Genomic DNA, 16,491 nt, shown 5'->3' with positions numbered 1-16,491 from the left:
TAGTATGTGTGGGTTGACTGCTTTTTTCAGGTTCGGGTATAGCACGGGGGGGGGGGGGGTCAGGTAGTAATGGGGGGTACTACTACATTTTTAATCAAATGTAATGAAATAAGTCAGTGTAACAGTTGCCTCTGGTCTCCCCTACAAGCACATGACAGCTACAAACCAGAAGACAAACTATGATTAAATGATGGAATGTTTCCCCATCAAAACAATGCAGTGTAAAGAGGATCAGATATTTTAATTAAACACTTAACTGAATCAATAACTGATAAAAAAAAATCTGCAAACAGTTAAGAGAGTATGGCAGTGAAAAAATACAAATCCGGCAAAATATTGTGATAATCGTTTTCCCAATAGTATCAATTTCCTGCCCTTCTGGTCAATACAAACATGTCAAGTAGCTACTCCACCCTATATAAGGTCTGTTAGACTTGACCACAGTCTATCTAAAATCTTGGCTATTACGCAAATGAGTGAATACTTTAAGAAGACACGATTTTTGTTGTTGAAAGAGCGCAAGTTTAATCTGTTAATTATCCACTGATAACAAACAGACTTATTTAGCTAGTTTAGCCAAATCAAATTAGTATAAAGTATTTGATCATATGAATATGGATATGAGATAAAATGACACAAATTATTACTCATGTTGAGCAGCAGAGAGAATTGCTGCATCTTTAGAAGGTTATCATGATAAACAGTCACGTGATTTGTCCACTGAGAACTTTGGCCAACTGCCTTTGTAGCTTTATATGTCATAGTCTCTTTAAACTGCTACTTGAGCATCACATACATGAAGAAGATGTACAAATATTTACAATCATGTAACTTTGTGTGAAACTGTTCTCCAAGAAAGCACAGCAGGCTTTCTCTCCGGTCCTCAATGAGGTATCACAGAGACATCAGGTAATCAAACTAAATTCTAGATCTGAAACCAAGTAACAAGATGATGATGATGATGATGAAGTAGCTCATCTCTGCGAGCACTGAATGTCTCAGATTGCAGTAAAATTACTAAAGCAACCTGGTCAGAGGTTGAAAGAGGTCATTGCGTAAACTCCAGTGTCACATCGATCTCTCTCTTCTCTGTGTGTTCATTTGCTTCAGTAGAAACAGATTTGCAAATAGAGTTAAAGTAAACAAGGAAGCGGGGTGACTGACACATGTTTCCAATGATTTGGAGCACACAGTCCAAAGTTAGTATGCCATTCTGTTCTCACACACGACAGAGGAAACATGAGGCTGTGGGCTACAGTGCTGCTGCTCGCTCTGCTCTCACAGAGTTTTGCTTCAGAGGGTAAGTACAACGTTCAATATGATTTTTAAAGTTCAGAGAAGTTTTTTTAGACAGTACATAGAAGAGTGATCGGTGCACTAAATGTTAAGTGTTACAGTCTAACTTGTTAGTGGCTCTCTCCCTGCTGATTTAGAGTTTGCATGTTTCCATCAGCAGCATCATGGTTAGAGCTACTAAAGAGATATGAAGTAATTAAATGTTTAATGTATACCACTAGTCTTAGACTTTGAATCCAGGTGCCTACACAAGTCCACATGTACTTTACACTGATTGCAACTAAAGTACATATTAACTTTTACAATAATCATCACATAATTAGTCAGAAAATACCAAAAACTAATGAAAGACAGCTGTCAGTAGTGTTTTCAAATGGTCTGTTTTGTTCAAACAGCTTATCAAACTCTGGTTTTATGCAAAATTAAAAGTTTGCTTGAAAAAGAAGAGCAGGACATTTTTTTTTAGTCTGTATCTTTGAATTCCTGGCATATTTATTTGGTAAATGACCATTCATACAATTACACCATATTCAGTTAAACAGTTTATCACTTAACTCCATGTTACAATTACCAATTACAATTTTAAACACAAACAGGATAAAATAAAGTGAAAGCACTAGCTAAATTGACAGGACAAGCATCTTTAATGAAGAACAAACCTTTGTTGCTGGCATGCTGTCAAACCTCATGGGAGCTTTAATCAAATCAAATTTAATTTGATTATCCAAAGAAGGAAATTCATTAAGTGAGAGGAGAAAAGAAAAAATACTTGCTTTAAAAGAGATAATGTAGCTTCTTTACCTTCATCATTTGATCCTCAGAGTCATGTATGGGTCGCTGTGAGAATGGCTTTGACGCTAAGAGGAGTTGCCAGTGTGACTCCATGTGCAAATATTACAAGAGCTGCTGCTCCGACTTTGATGTCACCTGTGGCATGACGAGTAAGATGACAACCTCATTCTTTCTAAAATATGTTCATGCTAGGAGTCAAAATGGTGCAGAAATCACAGCATGTATTACCTTTGCCCCTTCAGCTCGTGGAGACACATTTGTGTTAGCAGAGGATGATGATGATGAAGGCATCACCCAAGCCCCTGTACGTTCTGCATTCGACCGGTCTTCAACCTCCATCAGTCATAAGCAGGGGCCCACGCAGAGACCAACACAGCGATCCATGTCAGACTTCAGACCACAGCAGCATCCAGAAACCTCTCTTGAAATGACTAGACCCCCTCGACTGTTGGATACCATACTTCAAAGAATCCCTGTCAGACAAGAACCACTGATTTCACCGACAGTAAGAGCTTCACAGGAGGTCCCCAGCACGACTAAACGCCCTGAGACTGAAGCACAGGCTGAGACGACCACTGTCCCTGTGACAAATGCCACCACTGTAGCCCCCGACCCAGACGCAGAGGTCTGCAGTGAGAGACCTTTTGACTCCTTCATGCAGATGAAAAATGGCTCCATTTATGCTTTTAGAGGTGAGTAACTGACAATGCATCTTTTTTCTCATGGGAATACATGCTTATAAACTTCTCTGGTTTTCTAGGGGACTACTTTTTTGAACTGAACCAGAAGGCAGTGCTTCCTGGTTATCCAAAGCTCATAAAGGATGTGTGGGGCATCTCTGGGCCAATTGATGCTGCCTTCACCAGGGTCAACTGTCAAGGGAAGACCTACATCTTCAAGGTAGGGTAACCAGAACCAATGGTGCATCAATTTCTTCATTCACTTGTATGTCTTATCTCTTCTGTGATAGTTTGATGCTTTAAAGAATCCAAACTTTTCATCAGGGAAACAAATATTGGAGGTTTGATGATGGCGTGCTGGATGATGATTATCCTCGAGATATCAGTGTGGGCTTTGATAAAATTCCGGATCATGTGGAAGCAGCGTTTGCTCTGCCTGCTCCTGGTCATAATGGGAAAGAGAAGGTCTACTTTTTCAAAGGTATGACCAGAAATTAACCAATTTATCCAAAGAATATTCAAAATGAATTCACTTGAATCAGTAAATTTGCATTTGGGGCATTTGTTGGTTTCTCCAGGAGATCAGTATTACACATACGAGTTTCTGCACCAGCCCTCCCATGAAGAGTGCATCTCCATGTCTGAGAAGTCTCCGTCGACACTATTCAGGCACTACACAGACGTTTACTACAACAACTTTGAGCATTTCTTCAGCGAGCTCTTCTCTGCCTGTGAGTTTCAGTAAAAGAACTCATTTCATTAATGTAGGCAGATGTTGTTACTGGCACAACTTGATGATTTTCTACCCTTGTGTAGTGCCCCAGCATCACGACAAACACCACTTCATCGACAAGGACTGGAAGGGCCTCAAGTCTCCGCTGGATGCTGCCATGGCCGGCAGAATCTATGTCTCAAGGTCAACTGGACACAGAAATTACTACCAGCCTGACCAGCAGTGGAACCAGCAGAACCAGCAGTACCAGCAGTACCAGCAGTATGGGCAGCAGTGGGACCAGCAGTATGGACAGCAATGGGGTCGAAGGAGGCAGAGCCGTTCTCCCTTCTGGGGGTCCATGGCAGAGCGGGGTATGAACATGGGTCAGGAGTTTGCAGAGAGGGGGATGGAAATGGGCCTGAGGTTGGCAGAGAGGAGGATGGAGATGGAGGAGAGGCTCGGAAGAGACTGGGACAGACGCTGGGATCAAGACTGGGACCAAGACAGACGGAGAGACAGTTACAGACAGAACAACAGAGGAAACTACGACTCCAGGGGGGACAGGTCGCACTGGGAGGTGGTCCAGAGGAGTCTGCCCATACAGAGCGTCTACTTTTTTAAAGGAGGTAACGAGGCAGGGCAAGATAATAGTTACAAAAGTTACTGGTTAACATATTAAGTCATACAATTGTTACTCTGAAAAATGCTCTAGTTTTAGTCCTCACCAGTGCCTTGCATTGATGCCACAAAACAGATAATATCCATTTTAGACGCTAACAACTAAATTCAATCCTTTTTAATTGCGCGGCCATTAAAGTAACAAGCTCTTTTAAGTAATTATTTTAAGTTGTTCAAGGGAAACAAGTTAACTCAATGGTGATTAGATCTAATTCCCAATGGTAGAAGCTCTTAAATTTGCAGTATTATGAACTGTGTATCATGATAACATTTAGAAGTAAACTCAGACTTACCACGACATAACTTACTTGCATGTGAAGTAGCAGCGTTAAGTTTTAAGCATTGTATGTAAGCAGTTACTCTGGCCAAACAAACAAGCAAAGATTGATAACTATATGCTATTAACCAAATCCAAAGATAAAGTAGGAAATCATGGAAGGGAAGGTTCAAAAAAGTGAGGTGAAGTGAGGTCCACAAACAGTGTAACATATCATTCTGGAAAATGTTGATTCCAATTTTCTCAAGGCATGAGGTTTTGTCTTCAGTTGTTTCCCTCATCCAACCAAATGTTCAAATCCTGAATATATTTTAAAGTGACTGAGACAATAAACAGCAGCAGAACTCCACGTTTAAGAAGAAGTTATTTGTAAAGAAAGATTTCTGAATTATAATTTCATTTCAGAGATCATTTTAAAAGGCTACCAATGAATTTACTGTGTTTCTAAGAACGTATTACATCGATGAAAATAACAGGATACCATGAGCACAGAGCTAGACACAATGGGGGGAAAAAATAATGAAGAACAGCAAATCCCTCATGCGATTGCAATCAAATCTAATCTAATTTAACTTAATTATCCTAAGCAGGAAAGTCATTTGACCAAGGAGCAAAAGTTATTCAAAAGACAACCTTATTCTCATATTATTCCCTTCCAGTTTGTTCATCTGTGCACATTTTGGTACGCTGTCGTCCTGCCAAAGAAAAATACTACTATATCTTCCAAGCAACATATTTCGGCTTATCTTTAAGAACTGTTGAAATAAAACTTCAGTGAGACGAGCTACAGATGGAGACAGAAACTCAATAATTTCATCAGGCTTTGGAGAGCTCTGTTCAGACACAGAAGGCTTTTGATAACTACTTTCACATGCTTTGTCTAAAAGAATGACACTTGATTTTGTGTGTGTTTTCCAGATAAATACTACAGAGTGGACCTCAAGAGCAAGAGAGTTGACCCTGCCATGCCTCCATATCCCAGATCCATCGCCACGTACTGGCTCGGTTGTTCGAACACCCCTGGGGCAGAGAAGTAGTTTCATATATTTTAGGTATTTTGAAATAATGCGACTGTTTCTCAAATGTATGGGATCTGCAGATCATTTCAGACTTTGTGCATAACATATCATTCCCTCAAAGTGAAACAGACTGTGTTAAAAGTGGAAAAAGTGTGTCAGACAAGTTCAAAGTGATAAACAACCAGCTGTTCTGTGGCTTTGGCAAATATTGGAGATCGATGGCCCAAGTTCAGCTGGTCGATTTTCTGAACTGAAACAGAGTTGTGTCACCAGCTGTCAGCATTGACTGACCTTATTATTGAACACCACTTAACTAGAAATTAGGCTGGTTTAAATATCTTTGTAATTACTTATTTTAGTTTCTTGACATTATTACTTGTACTCAACTACACATTAGAGAGAAATTTAGCACCATGACTTCACTTCATTAATCTAGACCAGGGGTGTCCAAACTTTTTTCAAAGAGGGCCACATTTGATGTCAGAATACTTCAGGGCCAGTGGCTCCTACTGAGACTTAGGAATCATAAAAGTTATATATGAAATCTCTATTTAATAACAATTATTTTACATTTTTTTCTCAATAAATCAGTAACTAGGAAGTCCTCAGTTCTCCACAAGCCATGTAAACATTAGCAAACTTTATCTTCTTGTGTAGAATGTTTTTCATAAGGGTCAATGTGGGGAAATATATTGTCTCATTATTTTCCTATGGCAGGATCATGATCTGGATTTCATCACACTTCTATTTCATGTTGTTTTTAAGACTTTTCTGACCAGCAGACAACATTTTAAGAACTAAATAATTCTTGTCCTGCATTCTGAACATTTTTTATCCACCAAATTTTGCCTTTTCTGCACAATTTCATAATTTTGATCTTGTCTTGTGTCCTCTTTTGTGTCTTCTGAACTTTTAGTGTTCATCAAGAACATTTTCACATCATGATAAAAACATTGGTTTGAAAACATTTCAGCTTTAAGAGTTATTGTGTTTCCTCCTAATTATATTCCTGCAGAATATCCAGAGCTTTGAATTTATAAAAGTAGTCCATATGAAGCTTTTTGAGACATTTCTGGATTGACTTTAGTTTTGTTAGTGTGCTTGAAAGAAACTACAAATGTACAGATGATTCAGAATGTGATTCATTTCTTTGCTATAATAACACAATTTAAGATGGAAGCTTGGGGCCATAATTAAATGGACCTTGGGCCGCAATTGTACTTTGGACACCCCTGATCTAGACTTTAAATTAACCACCAGTGTACAAAGTGATTGAAATGAGCTCCACCTCAGCCTGCTTTGAAATTGAAATGCTGCTCATGAATCAACACATTGACAGAAGCAGCAATGTGTTACATACTATAGTTAAGACTCCTTTATTTGTCATTTTTATACTCCACATGAAAGTATATCTCTAAATAGTATATCTCTGTCAGAGGGTCACTCTGCCCTGTGTTTGTACTTTAACTTTGATATGTTCCATGTGTTGGTATTTTTACTAAAGAAACATTAAAACAATTCATTCACCAGTAACACAGTATTATTTTTAAGATTGATGCTACTACTTTCACTCATTAAAAGATAAGTACTTATTTTGAATTGACATGAATTGTGTGCTGTACAGTTCAGTGATGTGTTCTGAAATCATCTTTCAACAAATTATATATTTTTATGTATCAATTGTGAGCATCTATACAGTATATAGAAAAATACAAAACATTTAGAACATGATACAGGTTCTATGCTCAATCATGACGTACAGTTTAACAGATGTTCTTTTAAGTAATGGGGAAAAAATCCCCAAATTGCAGTTCAGGGTGTAGATATGAAAACATTTCTACATCTGTGGCTTTATACTTTTTGAATCTCTAATCTACCTATCTAAGAAATGCACTTTGCACTAATTCAGTCACATTTGAAAGTGTGACAGCTTGTTGTGCTCATGTTTTGACTTGTATGTCCATGACAAATAAAACATGGGCACTACATCAGCTCATATTCTCCAGTCATTATGTGGGGGAGAGCCAATAAGTAGAGAAACTGACACAGGCCTGAGTAATTGAAAATTAGTGCTAGTATGTATACAGTGTTTACGACATAAACTGAAGTGACAACCTCCAGCGTTGAAAAGTGATGCCAAAAATGAAGTGCAAAACATTGCAGTTCCACAAGTGTCCACTTGAGGCTGTCTTCAAGCACCAAGCTAAGGAGTCCCCATTAAAATGCCAATTTTTACATCAGTCTGGTACATAAAAACAGCATGGCTCTTTTTAAGCTAAGTTCAGTATTTTTTAAATCTGTGTGGGGGGTGATTATTTTCATTACTCCTCCTTTTTGAGTATTTTAAGGATAGGTGTATGGTTGTGTCTGTTTTGACTGATAGATGTGTGCACTGTATCTGTTTGCCAGGAGGACGAAGTCTCAACTTCAGCTCTTTGTTTTTAGAGCAGTCAGAAGTTAGTTGGAGTCAACATTCCCAATATGGCAAGTTTAATTTTTGGGTTTAAGAACACCTCTTCTGAAACCAATGGGTGATGTCAATGTGACGAGGTCTATGTTTTATACTGCAAGTGTTAGGACTGTAGAAAAAAATATACGCAGTGTTTGGATCAGACCGGCTGATGTAAGTTCCTGAGAGGTTATGTGTGTTTGATACAGATGTTTTCATAGCAGGGTTCATCGCTCCCCCTGTCCACCGCAGCCTCATTGGCGATGACCTCGGTGAGGCTTACAGCATCTCCTGCTGGTCCCACAGTCAAGTAGGTGACTTCACTGTTTCCTGTACAGGGGTCTACACCCTGCCTGAGGTCTCTGTCAGCCCTCTGATCTGACCCTGACTCTGCTGAACCCATCTCTGGCACACTTTTCAAAATAGACGACAGAGGTCTCCTGGGGGTGCCAGCCTCTGATGAAGGTGCATCAGTAGCACTTGCTGTATCAGGAGGGTTGAGGGCAGCATGCTTTCTCCTGATTGGTTTACAGATGCCCACCTCCCCTGCGGACGGGCCTCCCTGCTCCCAGACGCTGGCCCGAACTCCGAGCTTCTTCCTCGGTGGTTTGATGATCCCTTCAGTAGTCTTTGGCTTGGTCTTGCTGGACTCCTGCTCCCTCTGTCTCTGCAGGCTGCCAAGTCGTCGCAGCATGGCCTGAACGGGGCCTTCAGAGCTGGATTCAGTTTTTGACACTGGCCTTCCCGCTTTACCCACTGTCACGTACACTGTGGTGACCTTATTTGAGACCCCTGCCTGAGCATCAGGTGCCAATGTAGGCTGCTGAGTCCCTTTGTGAGCAGCTGTGTTGGACATCGTTCGTCTTCTTCCTGATGCTCCAGGTACATGCAGTGTGGACACCTCACAGCTTGATTCCTGATTCTCTGTGTCCTGTATGTCCACTTCATCCTCCCTCTCCTCTCCCTCAGCTCCTTCCTCTTCCTCACTAGCAGCATCTCCCTGATTCTGGAGGGCAGACAGCATCAAAACCCCCCAAGGTGACTTAGGTTTGTTGCGTTGGAATACTGAAAGAGCACCTGGTTCCTGAGCCGAGCCGCGCCTCTCCTTTGGGCTGAAGCGGGTTCCTTCAGCAAAGGAGACAGACGGCCGCTTGGCTTTGGCAATACTGGAGGTGCGAGGGATGTTGAATGGGGAAGTGATGTCCTCGCTGCTGAAGCCAGATGGGTCTAAGAACATGTTGCACTTTGAGCTCATCTCCTGAAACTCTCCACCTGCCACTGCAGGGATGTCTGCCAAAGAGAGACAGAGAGAGGACAAGAGACATGAGATATGAGAAGAGGGGGGGGGGGGGGGGGGTTGTCTGCAGCACCAGGAAATCACCACAAGAGGGCAGTGTAGAGTTTAATGTATCCTACCTTCTCTTGGAGGCACACAGTAGAGTGCTTCTCCCTCCTCCTCATCACTGTCAAAGGAGGACCCCTCTGTTACCCAGCCAGAGGATGGAGGCTCAATGAAGCTGTGATTGAAGGTGAGCTCGGGGTCATGGTGAGACACTGCGTTAGTGCAACATTAAAATAAGTTAAAACTTTTTTTTTGAGGTTTTCAAAGATACCTTTAATTTTACATGAGCTCAGAGATTATTTATTTAAATCAATTAATCTCCTTTTTTGTGTCTTAACCACATTGAATTAGATATGTTCATACTTTATACATGCAGCAATGCATATACATGAACAACTCATCCTTCAAATCTTTCATCAGCCAAAAAACAAAATAACCATTAATATCATGTTAAATTAATCTGATAAATTCAAAGAGAAGCTGTGTTATAGCTCTTAGCAGCTATTGAAAAACAGTTGAGTAAAGTGACTTACCCTCATCATATACCCTTTCTTAGCTTACAGACAGCCTAAATATCACTAGATAATAAATGCAAGCTTTCCTCCACAGGAAGTGAAGCTCTAAAATATTTATTTTTGTCTTTTTTGTCCATGCCTATAAATCTAAATACTCTTCTGCTGGTCTTACCAGTGACCCGAGGCAGTCCAGATGACCAATTAGAGATACAGGGGAGAGCAGCTCCGATGTTAGCCAGGACGCTGTAGACGTGGTATTTCATCCGGGCTGACCAACCTCCTTGAGCCACTGTCACCCTAAAAAATATGGTTTATATAATAAAAAATGTGACCCTCTTGTACAAAGTCCAGTTTAATTCAGACCAAGTATTGGATTCAATCATTTAAAGATTTTATACTTAATGATATTCCAACGTCCAAAAGGTCATGATAATGCCAAAATTACCAAGTTAAGAAATACATTTAAATGGAATACTTAAAGGTTCAGGAGTAAAAGATGAGGCTCTGGTTGCTTCTTTCAAAAGTCTCTCAAAATTTAAGTGAATGACCTTCGATTTCCAAATGATGACAAAAAATTGAAATCGAGAGCAAAAATGGCTTCAAGTCAGACTTGGCCTGCACTGTTAAATAGATTACATAGAGCTGACATAAAGAGTCTATGGGGGTGCATCCAAAGGGGTTGTCCAGGTGCCCCCCCCCCCCTCAAATGTAAGAAACCACCCCTGGTGCTACACCACCATCTTAAACTATGATTGGCTGTTTACCTTGTCGGAGGCAAAAAAAAACCATTGCACTTCAATGTAGCACATTTCTTCCTGTAAATGCCATAAATTCAAACTGCTTCCCTTTCAGGCCTTATAAAATAAATCTTAGGATAATTAAATGTTGTTGCTTTGTTAATTTTCAAGGATACAAATTATAGAAAGAAACATCTGCTTAAAGGCACTATTAGGAGTTTTTAACTGGCTGAGAAACAGACTGAAACTGAAACTGATGCCTCTTTTTGACCCTCAAAAGTAAACAAGACTATCCACAAAAACACTGACACCTTCTCTGTTTTCATTTCTAATGCCAGAATTCGCTCTGAGGGGGTAGGTGTCAGACCACATGATTGACATCTTGCTTTAGAAACACCCTGTTTTGGCTGTTTTCATGGCAAATAATCACACTGTGTGATACATCTAAATGTTAAACAGGTTATTGTCTAAAGACACAAATTTTGCATGTACAGGATAATAGATAAGATGTATCACTTTGTCCACAAGGGGGCGCCAGAACCGATACAAACCAAAAGTTCCTCACAGCAGCTTTAATAATTTAAGGTTAGTTAAAGTGAATATGATTAATGTGAACAGAAACTGGTCCAAAAAGGCTCTTTCTTCATGTGTGTTCACACACTTCATGCCAACCCAGTATAAGTCAGAGCCCAGTCCACAAAGTCTGGAGATGCCACATGATACAGACCTGTCTTTGTCATCAATAGGGCCTCCTCCACAACACAGACAGCAGAAGAGCACAGCCAGGAGGAGCAGGAGCAAAGGAACTAACACACCTGCCAGTACAGAGCCTCTGACACCTGTACACACAAAAAAACACAAACACACATCAGGTTAATACAGTAATCTGGATATCTTGATATACATTTGCATTTGGATGGTGGGACATACTGTTTGGGCAGACACCAGTGACTTGGTGACACATAACACCCTCCCCGCAGTCACAGGCAGCAGAGCAGTTGATCCCAAACTGAAGGGCAGGGCAGCTGCTGTTACAGCTATAAAAAAAATCACATAGTTACACTCCCACAGTAAACAAAAAGCCCTATGTATGAACACTGAATCACCATCTATTTTAGTGCACAGTGAAAACATAATGTCATGAGTAATAAACACTGCAGGATTGTGGGGAAGATAATTAAAGGGACCATGATGGAGGTTTTACATGTTTTAGCTTGTTTACCTTTTGTTATACTTCCCTTTGCAGTTTTTGCTTAAACTATACTGCTGTCCTGGTTAGAGAAAGGTCTTTTCATCACATTTAAGAAACACATTCACAATCATGTTTAGTTACTGTTTGTCCTCTATGTTTGATTTTATGAAAACACAGTTCATGTCTTTGTTGGTTACTGGAGACCGACTGTGAAACTGCAGATGTTCCTTGAACGCATCAGAAGAATACTTTTTCATGTTCACCAATGTATTTCTTCATCATAAAAAGTGCAGTCAATTAATTTACAACAGGCTGACATTTGTGTTGCTGATACAAAATAGCTTGCTTGTGTCCAGTGTGAGGTACTATGACTGTTCTTTAAACAGTGTCCTGATAGAAACTTTGCTTTCAGCTCAGCTAACCAGCTCACCTCTCTCCCTGAAAGCCGGGCTCACAGACACATCTTCCTGTCACGTGATGGCAGTTACCATGGAAACAAGGGCTACACAGGAAGCTGCAGGCTTCTCCAAACGTCCTGTTAGGGCAAGCCTCCTCACACCTGGCAGGAGGGGAACACACGAAACACCAAAATAATCATTTCACATCCATTTCTAGTCCTTAACCTTCTCATTAGGAACTGATTATCCCTATTTTGAGTATATTCTCACAAGTATAAGTACTGTTGGACATGTCAAATGGAGAACAAAATACTCCTCTGCCTGTCTGATCAGGAATATTCAGACATGGACTATCCAGCAGTCTACTATACAGACTACTCCATCCAGTATGAAAATCCAAATGTATGATTTAAACTCGGCTTCCACAGAGTGGTAAACTGCTACAATTGCTTGTTTGTGACTTGGACTTTGAGAGCCAACTCATCAATACTGGGACTTCCCATTAACTGTTGAATGAACCAATAAGGAAGTGTTTTAAGTTCCAGTTTCTCTCAACATCTTTGTTAAAAGAAACTATAGTTTCATGAAGTAAGTTAAAGATCTCTGCAAATCCATTTTCATGACAAGGTTGCTTCGCTTATAAATGCATGATAAGACTACGCAGATGCTTTTAGTTTCAATAACAAGTGGGTTCTATTTACAAGCCCTCTGTTTTTTGTATTTTACCTGTGCACATGTGTATTTCTGTTTCATTTTAAACACGTTTTTGCACATATAAATACCTAAAAAACAAAAGGTGATTTTTTTTTTTTAAACAACAAATAAGCATCTTAGGGTGGATGATACTGAAGGATCCTCTCAGACGTCTTGAACAGATAAAACATAGTTTATGTTATTGAGTTGTTTCTGTAGAAAAAGCAACTGAGTTGGCTGTTCATCATTATAAAGTATATGTTGGTATGAAGGCCGCACAGTGGTGCAGTGGTTAGCGCTGTTGCCTCAGCAAGAAGGATCCTGTTTTGGTCCCTACCCGAGCAGGAGCCTTTCTGTGTGGAGTTTGCATGTTCTCCCAGTACATGCATGGGTTGTCTTCAGTTATTCCAGCTTCCCCCCACAGTCCTAAGAAATGCCAGTTAGCTTAGCTGGTGACCTGGATTGCGTATAGGTATGAGGAAGTGTGTGAATGGTTATCTGTCTCTATGTGTCATCCATGTGATAGGGTGGGGTTCTGTCCAGGGTGCACCCTGCCTCTCCCTCAATGACAACCTCAACCAAAAATGGGACAAGCAGTTGAGATAATGGATGCATGTTGGTACTTGCTATGAGAAACCCAAGATAAAGACAACTTCAGTACAGCACAGCCTAAAAAACTGAACACACACCTTGGTCCAGTCCATCCAGGGTCACACCTCCAACATTTCCCAGTTTTTGGGTCACATGGTTCATTACTTCTGCACCTTGGACACTTCTCCTTGCAGCTGTCACCGTAGTTACCAGGCAGGCATGGGTGGTCACATCTTGTGCCATTCCAGCCAGGTTCACATCCTTCACACGCTCCATCAGTTGCAGAGCACCGCTGTTTGTCCTTACAGAAACCACAGCTGAGGACAGGAAAGAGCTATCAGTAACACACAAGTATTTAAACAACAATGTCCCCCTGATCACACCTACCTCCCTGTACAACCGCTGCCGTATTCCCCCGCCTCACAGGGCTGGTTGCAGAATTGACCTTTGAACCCTGGATGGCACACACACTGCCCATTTGCTGGGTCACAGCGGCTGTTTGTGAGGTCGCAGTTACACCGCCGGTCACAGCTGGTTCCCCACCACTCTGACTCACACTCACACAAACCATTACGCTGATTACATGACGACAAGTAGCACTTACAGGGGACGGGACATTTCAGCCCCCAGTGGCCCCTGTGGCACTTACACCGGCCTGTTAGCTGGTCACAGCCAAGGCCCATAGATCCTGCAATGTTGCACTGACACGGTTTGGAGCAGGTGGACGTCCACCAGCCCTCATCGCAGCTGCAGTTTCCATAGATGGGGTTGCAGTGGCCGTGCCGGGCACACTTGCAGGCGTACTGGCACAAAGGACCCCAGCGGTTTTGATTGCAGGTGCACTCACCTGTGGCAGGGTGACAGCGGCCGTGTGGATGGCACGGACACACCTGGCGACAGTCTGAGGCCCAGAACTCAGGAGGGCAGCCTGCATACAACACAGAATAAACGGATACAATTTGTATAGAGAAAAAACGGTGTAACCACTGAAAACAGGGATGGAATATATCTCACAGAACAGCACTTCCGTAGGCTATGATTTTATAGGATTTCCACTAAACAGGGGAGCTTTGTTTTATAATACAAGTACAAATCATTCGTTTTTTACTTTAATCAGTTGAAAGCAGTACTGGATCTCTCAACTGAAACAAAAAATCATGATTTTTTATGTTTCACAAAGTGTTGTTGATGATTCAACCAGTGACTCGGAAACTTGGACCTTGTAGGTATCTAGCGGGACCCTTTATCAGAACTTAGACTGAATACATTTTTTACATTCTACAGATATAATGTTTCCTGTCTAAACTTGTCATCTGGACAAAAATGCTGAAATGAAAAAATTTTGACAACAGAAAAAGCAGATATATAGTTGTCTTCCTTTTTTCTTTTTACAACCTCTCAGATTCAGCATGTGACAATTTTTAGGGCCCCAGCACTTTAAACCTAGTTGTATATTACTTGAAATTCTTACACCTTGACCTGCTACTGCAATAAAATGACAGAAAAGGTCACATCTATATTTTATGCTTTACAATAACAAACCAGTCATAGAAGAAATCTCTCCACAGAACCAATGATTTAACATGTCAAACTTGAAACATATTGATTTAAGTGTATGACTGTTGAGTTGCTACTTTTTCTGAGGCTGAGGACAATCAACACAAAAAAATACCAATATTACCATTGAGAAGTAGTGACTCATTTATGTGTGAAGAAGATGTGGGTCACATGCAATCTAAGTTAAAACAAATCCAGATTTTAACGTTATTTTGCAATAGTGCATTACTATCATATAAAGTGATTTTAAATGGTTCCTTTTGCACAACAACATATTATTCATGTAATCTGCTCACTTGAATCAAATCGACAAAACAGAAACATCAAACAGATGATGCTTGAAAGCTAAAGTTGTTCATTGTGACTCACGTGTTTTGCACTGAGCTCCAAAGTAACCAGGTGGGCAGCGACACACTCCAGGGTACACACAGATCTCATCCTTTTGGCAGGCCTGCTCTCCCTCACATATAGCTGCACACGCACATCATACAAGTAATGAGAGAACAGAGAAATAAACAAGGTATGGAGGCTAGTAAAGGCACAATACCTGGGGACTGCTGCTAATTCAGAGAGGTTAAACTCACGTATTGTGCACTCTTTTCCTTCTTGACGCCATCCAGTGCAGCAGACCAGGGTGGAGGGATCCCTGAAGCACAGAAAACAATCAAATCAGCAACACAATTTTGAATTTCACACATTTAGCAGACAAGAAAAAAATCCATTAGAAGTTCTGGCAAAAGACTAAGAAGACTATTTAAAGGAATAAAAACATCATATTGGGTAGCACAGTCCTTAACTTTGGGTATAAAGAGGAGTTTCTAAATGTATCACATACAATTTGTCACAGGATTGGTACCAATTAAATATGTTTTGTCCCTGAGATGTAAAAATATTTTTTTACCGATGGCTCCGGCTGCCATCTCTTGATAGTTCAACATTATAGAGAAAACGTGTGAGTGTGTGTGTGTTGGGTGGTAAAGTTGAGGTGTACCTGGTATTGTGGCAGACGTTCTTCCCAGCAGGATCCAGTGTGTTTGAGGAGGACAACAAGAAGCAGAGCAGAGCACTCAGAGCTCTGAGGAGAAACTTCATCTCCACAATAAATCCAAAAACAAGAAACTGGAAGCGAATAACTTTCCAACGTCTTTATACCAATACTGACTCCCTCTCCAGCTCGTTCTCCATACACTCAGAGGGAGCACAATGAGAGACAGTATCTCTGTCTACCCTCCACCCTTCCCTCATTACCCCTCGCCTCTTTCTCTCTCCTGTGAGTCGTCTTCTGCCTCGGCTGCAGCCAGAGAGGTCAGAGCCCCCCGGTTTCCTCTTCCCATTTCCTGGGGAAGTCAGAGCCACTTCCTTCTATTCAGACAGACGCGGAGCTTTTTAAAGATGGATCATACACTAACACACAAAACTCGCCGCACACACTGATGGAGCACATAGAAACAGAAACACACACCCGTGATGTTCACTTTTTTTTCCCAGAATCCATTGTTGAGTCTTCCAGGACGTGATGAGGAACACTTTCTTCCTCCTTATAAGTCTCGAAGTGAGTAC

General features: G+C 41.0%; 2 protein-coding genes across 2 annotated transcripts; one reads left to right on the top strand and one right to left on the bottom strand.

Moving 5' to 3' along the window:
* The first annotated feature begins 1,213 nt into the window (after window positions 1–1,213).
* On the top strand, window positions 1,214–5,954 carry vtna (vitronectin a). The gene is made up of 8 exons (XM_034701485.1): window positions 1,214–1,300; window positions 2,118–2,237; window positions 2,331–2,780; window positions 2,849–2,988; window positions 3,093–3,249; window positions 3,347–3,499; window positions 3,585–4,109; window positions 5,357–5,954. Exons 1-8 carry the CDS (start codon window positions 1,240–1,242, stop codon window positions 5,473–5,475), a joined length of 1,725 nt encoding a protein of 574 aa, XP_034557376.1. The 5' UTR covers window positions 1,214–1,239; the 3' UTR covers window positions 5,476–5,954.
* Window positions 5,955–7,106: 1,152 nt separating this feature from the next.
* Window positions 7,107–16,120, bottom strand: scarf1 (scavenger receptor class F, member 1). Its single transcript, XM_034701241.1, has 11 exons — window positions 15,923–16,120; window positions 15,516–15,577; window positions 15,301–15,402; window positions 13,762–14,302; window positions 13,473–13,691; window positions 12,123–12,251; window positions 11,431–11,537; window positions 11,228–11,339; window positions 9,936–10,060; window positions 9,323–9,460; window positions 7,107–9,196 (listed from the first exon to the last, which is right to left on the bottom strand). The coding sequence occupies exons 1-11, from the start codon at window positions 16,021–16,023 to the stop codon at window positions 8,097–8,099; spliced, it is 2,736 nt and encodes a 911-aa protein (XP_034557132.1). The 5' UTR covers window positions 16,024–16,120; the 3' UTR covers window positions 7,107–8,096.
* Between the last annotated feature and the right edge of the window lie 371 nt (window positions 16,121–16,491).

This window comes from Notolabrus celidotus, chromosome 14 (assembly GCF_009762535.1).
Source record: "Notolabrus celidotus isolate fNotCel1 chromosome 14, fNotCel1.pri, whole genome shotgun sequence".
Lineage (NCBI taxonomy): Eukaryota > Metazoa > Chordata > Actinopteri > Labriformes > Labridae > Notolabrus > Notolabrus celidotus.
The sequence above is the reverse complement of the archived record's forward strand: the minus strand, read 5'-3'. Positions and strand labels throughout refer to the sequence as shown.